We start from the raw sequence: 13,769 nt of genomic DNA on the forward strand, positions 1-13,769 counted from the left end.
ATACTAGTTATAATGCAACTTAACACAGTTGGCGGCTTGTACAGAATATATTTCATCTACTTCAAACAGAAAAAATAGTAAGTACAGCAGTTTCATAAGGAACGGAGAACTAAACAGCACAGGAAGTACAAACAACCCAATCTGAGAAGACAATAGTAAAATATACACTTTTGTATGTTATGATGTGTATGGTTATGGTGTATGGTATATGATATGTACGTATACATGCTATATTTGGTACACAGGTACACTGGTTCTGCCAGCCAAAAAAAACCTCAGCTTCATAACAAGCTATTTTCTCTGGTCAATATAAAGCGGTCCTCTCTTTTAGCCTGTTACCTTAACAGGATCTACCATATCGCTTTATTTTTCTCTTCTAGAAAAGCTGGAACTTCCCTGTAATCTCAGTCAGGAAGCTGAACAGAGGAGGGGGGTCCTGTTGGGTTTTGTTTGTTTGTTTTTAAACTGAAAGACCAAATATTATGTTAGCTGTTAAAGCTGTCCTTTAATCAGTCTAATAAGTGAAACAACCTATAACAACCAATACGGTGTGTAAAAAAAAATATGTAATGTTAACTATAACACCCCAGACAATACAACAACAAAAAAAAAACATTTAAAATAAAAACTTTGATAGACATCGCTATGTTCTGACAAGGAATTAAACTGCAAATTTATAATCCTCAGAAGCTGATGCAAAACCATCCTAAGCTTTCATCTTTAATGCTTGTCTTTCAAGTTTCAGTTACATTTTAAATATCCAGACCCTATCAAAAATGAAGTCCTATTTTTATAAAAAACTCAAACTTTTTCATTGTCAAAAGATAATGCAAGTAGTAAATAGCTCCTTTGTCAAAAAGTTATTTTACCTTAATACTTAGGAAGCCAAAATCACAGGCTGCTGACACACAACGTGTGAACACTGATTACAATACTGGGTCTGATTTTAGAGACTACTTTTGTCCTTCAAAAGCAAGGCACACAAAAGCATTGAAGTTTCTGTGACTCCACAACTCCACGGTGCCAAATCTGCAACCATTCAGATGTTACTCTATTTGCATGTGCAAATGTTTACTTTACAAGCATTTGAAACAGACATTGCACTATTAAATGAATTGTTAACGCTTTGGAAATAAACCCAACAACTTCTCAAGGAAGCGGAAAGACGGCATGGCAAAGATACAGTCACTGGAACCGAGGTGCTTCGCTTGCTATAGCTCCTCAAAATCCACCAAATATAAACTTTAAAGCAAACAAAAAACCTCTGCTTTTTCTAAGTGTAAAGAAAATGTAAATGAAAACCTAGCAAAATTATTGCAAAGTTTTCACCTAAAAATATGCTCAAACACAAACATCAACAAAAAAACTGTTCCACCGTTCGTAGGATGGCTTTTCACCACGAGAAAAAACCTTCACAAGGATTTTTTCCAAAAGAGCTAATTGATTCATTAGACAAAGCACCATATGGAAGCAACCTAATACATCTGTGTTCTGAACGTCAGCTTATCACCGACATGAGGAATATTCAGTGAATGATAAGTTAACGAGCAGCTTGTGCTGATGGAGTCTGTAAATAAAGGAACAAGTAACTTCCCTAATTAATAATAAATATTAAATCAAAGTCAGGGTTTTATATCATATACATGTGAAGTTACAGTCTAACAAAACCGAACTTAATATAGCCCAGCTTTAAAGAGTAGGAACTCCTACAATTTACCGCTATGACTGCCACGGATTCCGTGTCGTGTCCAAGGCAAATCAGTTCCTATTCCCCAGCTCTAAAATGGGCCAAGGTAAAAAATGAGGAAACAGCAATCATTTTAAGACACACCTTTGCATCACAAGTTCTATTATTATTACTACACAACAAGATGAAATTTATACAACCGTACAATATGTTCTTACTGTTGTCAATAATAGTATATTGTCACGGCATTCTGTGATTCTTGATAACTATGAACTAAACCAAGTTTTTACAGCCATGATTAATCCCAGTCACCTAGAAAAAGGAATGCTATCACAAAGACAGAAGTACTTAATTACTACATTTAATGAAAAGGGCTACTTTTTCATTTTTTTACAGTACACATCAGTTAACTCATTAAGGACTTTCATGTTAGCTGCCTGGAGGCTGAAGGAGATCTCATACCTCTAAACAAAGTAATCCTTCCTCTCCAACAGATACTAAAGACAAGCCTTCATCTAACAAAAAAAAATATTTTTTTTTGAATATTCATTTTGTAGGTGAACGAGTTTAGAGGAAAACTTAGAGATGTTTTAAGCTGCTAACAGGGATAACAAGTTTTTGTTGGGGAACACAAATATATATATATTATATATATATAATTACAATTAATGTACTGAAATTTATCTACTTCAAGGTTGGAAAATTGGAGGGGGAAAAAAAAAAAAAGAGACTGTTTTTCAATTTAAGATTACATGGGAAATAAAAATACTCAAACTGAATGCCTGAAACAAAATTAACCAGCTGCCTCTAAATAAAAAGCAGTGTGAAACAACTGACTGTTGCTGTTGTGCAATTCTTCCCTCTGTTGTCAAGCTGTGCAACTACATCACTAACAGTAATGCACAATGACCCCTGTAAATATATTTAATATTGGTTTTTCAAAGACATTCCCTAGGGTTGGGGTTTTTTCATCTTTTAAAAAATATTGTAGAAAAATACTTTTACAGTAAAAATTAAATACTCACAAAAAAGTTAACTGTGGATGTGAGTGGATGAGCAATTTGTCTATTGTCCAGTGTTAATTCTGAATTAACTCATCTGCAGAAGATACTCCCTCGATTCAAGAATGACCCCCTCAGAACTTAACAGAGAGGATGTGAACCTTGCCTATGAAAACGTAACTTGGTAATATAGGTAGAAATAGAAGGTAGCACAATTATTTTTCAAATGACACCATACTTTCCCAGCACTGGAGAAGAAAAACAATTTACGGGACAGGCCCAACCTGCGTACAAGCACAAAAATATTACTTTTCCATCTGAAAGTTCAGAAGTGCTTGTGTTCTCCAGAATATGTAAAAATTCATCAGTTGTCTGAAAAGTGTGGTTTACACCAATGAACAGCAGTAAGATCACAGGATGGTTTGGGTTGGCAGGGACCTTTAAAGGCCACCCAGTCCAACCCCCCTGCAAGGAGCAGGGACATCTCCAACCGGATCAGGTTGCTCAGAGCCCCGGCCAATCTGGCCTTGAACGTTACCAGGGCACCCACCACCTCTCTGGGCAACCTGGGCCAGTGCTCTACCACCCTCAGTGTAAAAAATGTCTTCCATATGTCCAGTCTGAATCTGCCTCCCTCTATTTTAAAACCATCACCCCTCATCCCATCACACCAGGCCCTGTTGAAGAGTCTCTCCCCGTCTTTCCTATCAGCCCCCTTTTGGCCCTGGAAGGCCGCTCTAAGGTCTCCCCGGAGCCTCCTCTTCTCCAGGCTGAAGAGCCCCAACTCCCTCAGCCTGGCCTCACAGGAGAGGTGCTCCAGCCCTCTGGTCGTCTTTGTGGCCTCCTCTGGGCCCGCTCCAACAGGTCCATGGCTTTCTTATGCTGGAGGCTCCAGAGCTGGATGCAGTATGGCCACAAAAAAAATTATTTCCTCTGCGTTTGGATTTACAAATCCAATTCCAAACTCTGCTTTTATGTGATCGAACTATAATGAAATCTTTTACAATACTAAGCACAGAGATAATTTGCTATTGCTGCAAATCACTTCTCAGAGATTAATGCAACTTGTTTACAGGCCAATTACACCGCCTGCCAGCTGGACAGTATGAGAATGCCCACTTTTTGTTTTGTTCTTTTAATGTTTTGCTGAGCAGACAAGTGAGCATTCTTTCAAAACCAACTCATGAATCACAAGTAGGAAATTGATACTGGTATTTCAGATAGACTCTAAATTAGACAAAAAGATAACAAAAATAATTAAAGATAGAACAAATTTTTGGAAAGTAAATTCTAAAGAACTTTGATAATATGTTGTTTCACACATCTGTTACTTACTATGTCCCAAATAGTTAAATTTAAACTACAAAACTGCTTTCTGAAGCATGTAACAGATACACATTGTATGGTATGTTAACTGGCCCTTCTTTTTATTACGAATAAGCTGCTACGTACAATTGCAATTCCTTTTCAGAAGTTAGAAAAGCAGAAGAGTATCCTTAACAGTGTATAGGTATCAAGTGCTTTCACCTCTTGCAGTTATTAAAATGGTCAGAAGATAGCATTTTTTAAATTTAATTTAAAACTGATTAGCAGTTGGGGAACCATATCCCCATCCTTTTCTTTTTCAACAGACACTAAAATTAACTACAAAGTCAGATTAACCTCTATTAAAAAAAAAAATCAAGCCAAATTAAGATAGCAATAATGACAAAGGAAGTGCACTGCACACAGCACCAGCTATCTGTATCTCAGAACAGCAACATTTACCCTGCATTTACTGCAACACCGCTAGAATACTTTGAATATCCTGTTCCCCACTGACATAGAAGGGCATCAATTGACTCCCACTTCAGGACTGCTGGGTGGAAAATTTGTCCTCTATACACACTCATTTCTTATGCACGACCTCTTGCATACTGGTCCAATACTGGTTGCATTCAAAACACAGGAGACAACTGAGAAACAAAGGGATCTAAAAACTATTTTCAAAAATACAGACCTTTAATCAAACAAAAAAAAATTTACTATCTTATATTTATGGGAAAAAAATGTTTAGACAATACCTAAGTTGTCCTTAAAAGTTCCCTTTACTTGTCAGAGGGACTGATCAATCAGAAAAATATCGTGGATGAGGCCTCAGAGATGCACCTCAGAGACATCCAGTGTGGAAGACAATGATGCATCCTACCAAAATAACAAGATAGCTACAGCTATCAAACAGGACATCCAAGGATTTGACTTACTATCTCTTGAGTAAAGGAAAATAATCAACTGATACTTTAAAAAGAGGTATCTAAGCATTTAGTAGCAAACACAGTTTGTAGAATTGTTTCTTGAAAATCATCATGGAAATGTAGCCCTCCAACAATCACGGCAAACAAATGCATAAGATAACTCAGCATTTTTCTGGCAAACAAACAAAAAATAAATGAAAGACTTAAAAAAAAAATCTCATAATGGGATATAGCGAACCCCACATTTTCAATCCATCCAGACTGCCTTAACATCAAGTACAAGGACTGTAACTGTTTTGGTTAGGCTGCTGAGTGCAGCAAGTCCCGTGCCTGAAGTGGCCATCTGTCTGGCTTACACACAAGCTGGGCGACGCACAGGAACAGAGTTATTACTTGAACCTCATGCGAAACGGAACATCACCTCCAGCAAAGAAATGTAACATACCTACATGGCACTCAAAACGTTTGCTGCTTCTCATTAAAGACTGCTTGCATGTTCGAGCTGAACCGTTGAATACTCTTGCAACGGTACCAAGATGGATTAATCTGGCGTTAATTTATGGTAAGAGCAGGATTCTGCCAGTCACTGGGTGGAGAAATTGTGGCAAGTGTGGGTGATCCACTCACTTCCATACTGAATTCTAGAACACCGACTGTGGAGTCACAGAATTGGAATTATCTTTCTACTTGTGAGACTAACCACGTACTAACTAATCACTAATGACCATTAAGAACATGACTCAGTGACTAACAGCCCAGAGTTTACTCGTATACTTTATCCAGTCAAAGCAAAGAATTCTGTCAATTAAGTGAAAACAAATCTGGTATTCATGCATCAAGACAGTTATTTGCTGAAAAGCGTTGATTTGTTCTAAATATACAACGATACATTGACTTGTATACAGGGTCTATAGAAGTTTTAGCGTCTGCTCAAAATGCTACAAATGAACTTTCATTTTCTTTGGAAGAAGCATAATTATTCTGGAATAAAATAAGACAGCATTACAGGACAAAATAATAGAAATTATTCAAATAGAATAGCATTATTCAAACAGAATTTGAAAATAACAAAGTACCCAAAGTGCTACTCAAGAAGTCCTCACTAAACTCAGTTACTGGATGCTACTCCAGAAGTGGAGCTGTCCTGCTCATGAGGATCTCATGTCAGTGATCACCATCTGCTATACGTCCTCCTCAGCATCTCTCACTGACATGTACGCATTTTGCAAGGCTGTCCTTGCAAATAATGCTGTATTTGTTACTCTAATTTGAAAGAATGCGTTATGAAAAGTGATGGAAGACAACTGGTGGTGGATCCATACTTTTGAAGGTGAAGAACATTTTTGTTTAGGAAAGAAAAAAGTTCAAATTTTCCCATCTCTAACTTGGCCTTCTGTGCAATTTTAAACTTTACACCCTTTCATGAAGTGTAGTTGCCTCCTCCTGTTAGAAAACTGCAGTGGTTACACGCACTACAAAACCATGCTTGCACTGTATTGTCAATAAAAGTCCAAAAGGTTTCTTTTGATGACTGCATCACACACTCTCCCAAAATAAAAATCACTGTCATTAAAATATTTACTACAATGAAAAGTTAATGTTCTATTAACATGAATTAATATTTGCATTAAAAGTTTTTAATCAAGTTGAAAGAGTATTGAACCAGTACTTATTTAAATGATTTAATTCTTTAATTTACCTAATTTAGTACTGAAGCAATCAAAATAAAGTTCTGAGTATTTAAGCAACCTGTAGCAAAATAACTTCAGCACAAGATGAAGCATTTCTTCAATACTAAACTCCATTTATGCAGAAACCTCTGACCAGTATTCTACTTACCTGAACTAAAACTGGCACCCTTATTTAGGTATATTTTTATGCCAGCATTGCTCATTTTTCATGTTTACAAATTGTATAGTTTCAACTAAACCTCCGTAATTTGCATTCAGCAAGCACTTAATGCAACAAAGCCCAGATTAGGGAAGCAGAACACATTCATCTTTTCTAGTCTACATCTGCATCCACTTTGCAGGCCACTTTTTTTTAAATAAACTTCTGTGTCTTAGTACATACACGAAGTACTACGTTCCGTTATAAACGAAAAGCCTGGTAACAGAAAGCCTCTGTCTTCTATACAATCTGGAATTACTGAAGGGGTCAAACAAAGAAGTGAGGAGCAACCCAAGGAAGTTTCTTGCAGGAATTTGGTTCTACTTGAAGTTGTCAGTAGCCTGCGTTATTTAAGACTTGCCAGGGAATTTTCATCTAGACTTGGCATCACACATTTTCTAGAAAAAGTTAATCCTTTGAGTACACGTGATTCACATCTATTGGTGGTTGAAAGGGGTGAGAACTGCAGTTCTTTTTGTGCCTGAGCTACAAAGCAATCAGAAGGAACTGAACCCAGCTTGTTGACGTGTGATCAGTCAAAATTTGGTCTGATCAAATTTTCACCGAGTCTCCTTCTTTATTGTAAATAGCAAGTTATAACATGTCTACTGAAAAGGTTGGAGGGGAAAAAAAAAAGTTAATTACTGACAATCCCCTAGAAAACATTTGAGAAGAATTCATTTTAAGAGCCCCACTTCTTGTCCTGCAGGAAACTGTTAACTAATTTCACTTAATCCATGCCATACAGGATTTTTTAAGTCATTGTATTATATTTCATCAGTTGTCTTTTTCTAAGTCGAAGTGCTAGTCTTGTTCTCCTTGCACTGAAACCTTTCCTTAGGTTCGGCTGTGGCCTGTTCTGTACATCTGATTTTCCCCTTATTTCACAGCCAGTAGTACAATTCTGTTTGTATTCTGAACTGCCATAGAACACGGAGCTGATGATCAGAGAACCACCAAAAGTTTCAAGAACCTGTACTTAAAGCGAAATTGAAATTAAAATTAGCTAAACCTCCCCAACTTAAGCAATGCATTTACCACGGGTTGTTCATGTCTACTTCTCATGAAAAGAATGGAGTTCCTATATTTAGGTTGTTACCATTTGTATTAAATTGATGTTATTTCCTAAGGTTTTTTCCAGTGCATATCAAATTACTTGACTCACCCTCAAGTGATAGGCATCAACACCTATTTCATTACTTCATCACTAAAAATGCAAAATCGTTCAAGAAACCCACCAGCTATTCAAAAGGGATTTAACATTTACTTCAAATTAATAACAGCTTTGTAAGGCGGCCTTCGTGATGCCCTTGAAACCATTATTTGGTTCCTACAGTCTCGTGTTAGGACACATTTTCTGAGTCAAGCTGTTTTCCTTCACAGCATGGTTCCATTACTTCAGCCTATGATCCACTCTAAAACAGCTCCATTTACCTTCCCAATGTTTACATTCTTCCAGTATTAGTATAAAGACAGAAATTCAGTTTAGCTATTACCTCCTAAAGGTGTACTATATCTTTTGTAAGAAATCAGACTCAAGTGCATTTCTCTGAATTCTTTACTCAGGGGTTGGTAGGGGAGGGATCCATCCAGAAGCACCTTGACAGGCTGGAGAGGTGGGCCCGTGCAAACCTCATGGAGTTCAACCAGGGCAAGTGCAAGGTCCTGCATGTTGGTCAGGGCAATCCCAGGTACAAATCCAGGCTGGGCAGAGAATGGATGGAGAGCAGCCCTGAGGAAAAGGACTTGGGGGTTCTGGTTGATGAGAAGCTCAACATGAGCTGGCAACATGCACCTGTAGCCCAGAAAGCCACCTGCATCCTGGGCTGCATCAAAAGGAGCGTGGCCAGCAGGTTGAGGGAGGGGATTCTGCCCCTCTACTCTGCTCTGGTGAGACCCCACCTGCAGTACTGCATCCAGCTCTGGAGGACGTGGACCTGTTGAAGCAAGTCCAGAAGAGGCCACAAAGACGATCAGAGGGCTAGAGCACCTCTCCTGTGAGGACAGGCTGAGAGAGTTGGGGCTGTTCAGCCTGGAGAAGAAAAGGCTCCCAAGAAGACCTTAGAGCAGCCTTCCAGTACCTAAAGGGAGCCGACAGGAAAGATGGGGAGGGACTTTTGACAAGGGCAGGTAGTGACAGAACAGGGGATAGTGGCTTTAAACTGAGAGAGGGGAGAGTTATATTAGACACAAGGAAGAAACTCTTCACTATGAAGGTGGTGAGGCATTGAAACAAGCTGCCCAGAGAGGTGGTGGTTGCCCCATCCCTGGAAATATTCAAGGCCAAGTTGGACAGGGGTTTGAAGAACCTGGCCTGGTGGAGATGTCCCTGCCCAGGGCAGGGGGTTGGAATTACATGATCTTTAAGGTCCCTTCCAATCCAAACCATTCCATGATTTTAAGTAGTGTTTGCAGCAATATAAAGTATCACTAAACTTACTATTATTATTTAGTGACAGTAGCTAAATAAAAAAAAACTGAATAGTTTCAGGAGTTACTCATCATACTTGTTATATTCTGGATTAAATTATTATACACTAATTCTAATACCAGATTGAGTAAATCTTCCAGCTTAGTTTATTCTTTTATGACACAGATAATTACCGTTTCCCAAGAAAACCACCTTCCATCCCAGAGTTCCTCATCTCTACGGGGTAAAAAATTGCATATGATACAGTCTTACGCATGTGTCCTTTCATTTAGTCTGTTAAAGGAAAGTTTAACATGTTAAGGAATGCATGTTTAAATCTTTCAAATTAATGACAGTATTTGTCTTTCAGCTTTTGGAAGGGGGCTTTCAGCTCACCCTGCAGAGGAAAGGAAGGTAATTATACCAGATCTGCAAAGCTTACACACTGCTTCCCACCTAAAAACCCTTTTGATTTCTACTGTGTTCTTCATTACCTGTGTATAATATGAGAACTGCTGTGTAAAATCATTTTATGATAGTTATTCCTTCAAGTTTACAGTAACATTGAGATAGCTCGTAGTGCTACTGTTAAAAACAATGATTGCACCTTGAAATTAATGGATCAATATTATCATTGACTGCCTGAAGTTTTCCTTCCTTTGCAATCCCTATCAGTAAGAATAGTTTTATCAGAATTGACAACCTAAAGGACAGGGAGTCCTGAGCCCTTCACGGGGCATCTGCACCCGCTTTACTGAAGAACGCAGTAGATAAACTACTGGAAGAATCATTATTATTATTATAATAATGAGTATGTTAGTGTAAAAGTAAAGAGGACTACACTAAAATTTTGAAGTTCTGCCTTCAAATAGTTTCGGATTTCCTTTTAAATATTTCCCCACCTAATAATTCAAGGACAAGCACTTACAGATGCAGAAGTAGTAATGGAACTCCAGAACTACAAACGAGGTGCTTTCCAGTCAATGTTGAGATTTCAGCTTTTCATTTTTCCACTACCCAAATAGCTACCTTCCTCCTGTGGTTTAAGGACAGAACTGCACAGTCTGCTCAACACTTAACTCTTGCACTGACGATGATGAGTAGGACTCTCCCATGCCTCTTCCAAAAATCATCCTTTCAGTATGCTGGAAATTAGCTGCTTTTTGCTTTTTTACTTCAGGAGATTTATTTACCGTCCAGATTTGTACTAATAGCAAGCCTTCAGTGGCTAGCCAACTGCTATCTCCATTCCATCATACAACGCTTCGCTTCCAAAGCACTCTCCATTTCAAATTCGCAGCACCTCAAACCTCCTCTCACAAAATCTGGTTTCTCACACAGCAGCTCCAAAATCCAAGAGATAAGTGTTGAAGGCCGCATTCATCTGCCCTGCAGGCCTCTGTGCCTCAGTCAAACATTAAAAATTAGAGACCACAACTTGCAGAGAGCAACTAATTTTAAAAAGCATTACACAGAGTCCCAAGTATAATAATATATAATTAACCTTGACCACACCATTTAAGGGGTTACACAGTAAATAGCTCTTTCAAGCTACTGAAACAGACAGGCCTAACAAAGGTTTAGCAGGCTCACAGACGTCCACTAACTCCAACAAATAACACAAAAAGCTTCATCTTCTTGCCAACTTAGTTACCCCAAATGCCTGCATATCAGAAGTGGATTGACCAACTTATGAGAAGCATATACAGTGGCAGTATGAGAGAACACAGAGGGATGGAGCTACACATTACATTTCAGAGAAGTTTTCTTAAACTAGGTGACATCTTCCCTGCACCACCTGTCCTAATACTACATTCTGAGCAATAGCTAAGAGAGGGGAGTGGAATAAATAAAAAAAGAACATAGGCTTTTTGTTATGACACCTTAATTATTGCATTGTATTTTTAGTTTATAGTTTACTAATTGGTATACAAACATCTGCTAAGACATCCAGCATCCTAAAGCAAGGGAAGATATCAAACCCCACAATCAGATGCATGCTTTATGATTTCACACCTGAATTATCAGAGCAAAGCCTTGCTCTATTCTTCATTGGATATTTCACAGCTAAGAAAAACATTGAAATTATTTTAGAATTAAAAACATTCAATTGATAAACAAAATAGACTTTTAACTACAATTCCTTTTTCAGTAACTTGCACTGTCTCATAATCCACATGTAAATTTTTCAAATATGCCACATATAAAAAAAAACCATGGTACACAGTTAAGAAGACAGAGGAAGATATTTCAGGTATTCTTGAGAAACTATGACACAGCTATTTTCAATTCCTAAGCAACAATCTATCTTTCGTTAAAAACAGTACAATTTTGCCCTCTGTCAGTTCAATTACTAAGAACCAGGAGAGGGTTACTAGCAGTTTCAAAATTGCCTAATTATCCAGTGCAATCCAATCTACGTCTTCAGAACAGTCTCTATGGTCGCAATAGTTTCTTTCTTCATTGGGGGACGAAATTGGTTCACGTGCTCTGAATAACCTAATCACTGCTGCCAATACAGTAACAAATGAAGGCAAAAACCTGCCTTATGAGCTAGAAAAATATTTACAGGCCACGCTATGGCAGCAAGAAGCCTTTTAGAGCTATTTTGTAGTATCATGCAGAACATAAAGCAAAAATAAATATCTATACCTAAAATAAAATAGCTCACAACAATAATTAGGTTAGTACGATACCTTCACTCAACCTTATAGTGAAATTTTCAAGAAAGATGACTTGGGGGAAAATGAAGTCCAAACACCTAATGCTAAAATACTGAGCAGATAAACAAAGAGCATAAGAGACATCCACAACATAGTGTAATCATTGCCAAAAAAAAAAGCAGCAATATCAGCCAGAAATTAGATAACAACATTAGTCTACCGTCATACCAATGCCATAAGTACTTATACATTAAAAACATATTCATTCTGTTTCCATGAAATTAAAAGGTTTCCTAGTCTGCATTTTTCTATTTAATGAAGCCAACAGCAAAACAACCCTAAAATTTATTAGCACTAGCTACCCAAAAAGATGAATTTTAATATTACACATAACTATTTGTTCAGATGTAAAAATGCAGAAGTATACTAGCACAGTTTATTCTGACCATATTAGAAACTAAACAAACCTTAATTCAAAACAAGTATTTCACAATTTAAAACCATCCATCTAAGACAATCCACTAAACACAATTCAACAAAAAGGCCTTAGAAAATGATGCTTCATAATTGTTCATCTTTACATCAGCAATCTTACAATAAACAGGCCCTGAACACATACCGTCAGGGTTTTTTGGATACATTTCTTTCATTAATCTCCCTTATTAGCAGCAGCAGCATCACTCACTCTTCTGTTCTTTTCCTCCTAAAACGCATTCCCCAGGAGTCCTTTCAATGCAATTTTATCAGCATTTCTGAGAGGTCTCTCAGCCACATCCCTACGCACAAGAGGCAGCGGCAATCTCTGCATTTGTAACAATCTATGGCTGCAAAGGAGGGTGGTAGGCAAAGCGACTGTATCATAACCAAAATGCTGAGTTCTATTATCTACTGCACCACACGTACACACATACCGCATCAATGGCCTCAATTCATAACAGCAATCACAATGATGATACATAAAATCTACAGAAAAAACATGCATTACTCACTGGGTTTTATTCTTTCGCTTCTTCAGCATGTAATTCTTTACGCTTTACAATGTAGGAGGTATGAAATGAAACATTTTCCCTTTATTCCACTGATGCCGCTGTTTGAATACCATTAGATACCAAGGACAATAGGCAGGATCAGCTCGAACATTAAGAGCAAATATTTAATGGAAGACTGGTTACCCCCGTCTCTCCCTTTCACATCTCTGCCTCATGTATCCAGGCACGGGTGGTACTGGCTCCCTTGAGAGGCTGTAGCTAGCAGCTGAGGCACAAACTAAAACATGGCATGGATGTCAAGGAGCTGATGTCACAAAAACAAGTATTTCTCTGACAAACCCAGCAATTCCATTAAGGAAGTCCTAGAAATCGATAGGAATTGTTCCGCTGAACATGCTTTGTTATACAATGCACTGCAGCACCAAGAGTGATAAATCAGACCGAGATCTGTCAGGGCAAATACGCTGAGGCTACAATAACTGAGTTATAAAACTGCCAATCAGATACCGCGCTTTGCATCTCAGTATCAGGAAGGCTGTCACTTACGAGCACAGAAGAGGAGCACATACCTAAACATTTCAGAAACAACCTTGTTTAATATCACTTCCAAAAGAATAGCTAATCTACTAAAAAAGTAAAAATATTTTTAAATACGGAAGACTGGCCTAAAAGCCTGCCATCTTTATCAGGAAAGATCGTGATAAAGTATCTGAGGCTCCAGGCCAGCAGATGCTAGAAACACCCAGGAGAGCTCACATTCAGTATCTGGGAAGAGATACAACATGTTTTAGAAATCCTGCACATCACTCACATACCAGCACTGTCATTCCAGTCTGTGGGCAACTGCCGTGCTGAAGGCAAAGGTACTGGGCCAAGCCAAAAAGAAAAGGTGCAA

General features: G+C 38.1%; 1 protein-coding gene across 3 annotated transcripts in view; it reads right to left on the minus strand.

Moving 5' to 3' along the window:
• Positions 1-13,769, minus strand: part of PRKCZ (protein kinase C zeta) — a 61,318-nt gene that overhangs the window by 32,348 nt on the left and 15,201 nt on the right. The window contains exon 1 of one of the 3 annotated variants that reach the window (XM_086764463.1): positions 12,875-13,037. The exons of 1 other annotated variant lie outside the window; for it this stretch is intronic. Coding sequence is in view for 1 of the 2 variants with exons in the window: in XM_086764462.1 (XP_086620588.1) it covers positions 12,505-12,535 (31 nt within the window). In the remaining variant the exon portion in view is untranslated. Of the gene's footprint in view, positions 1-12,504; positions 12,623-12,874; positions 13,038-13,769 lie in introns of those variants that run through there. One more of the 3 variants, XM_086764462.1, reaches the window with a different exon arrangement.

This window comes from Chlamydotis macqueenii, chromosome 21 (assembly GCF_036417535.1).
Source record: "Chlamydotis macqueenii isolate bChlMac1 chromosome 21, bChlMac1.mat, whole genome shotgun sequence".
Taxonomy (NCBI): domain Eukaryota; kingdom Metazoa; phylum Chordata; class Aves; order Otidiformes; family Otididae; genus Chlamydotis; species Chlamydotis macqueenii.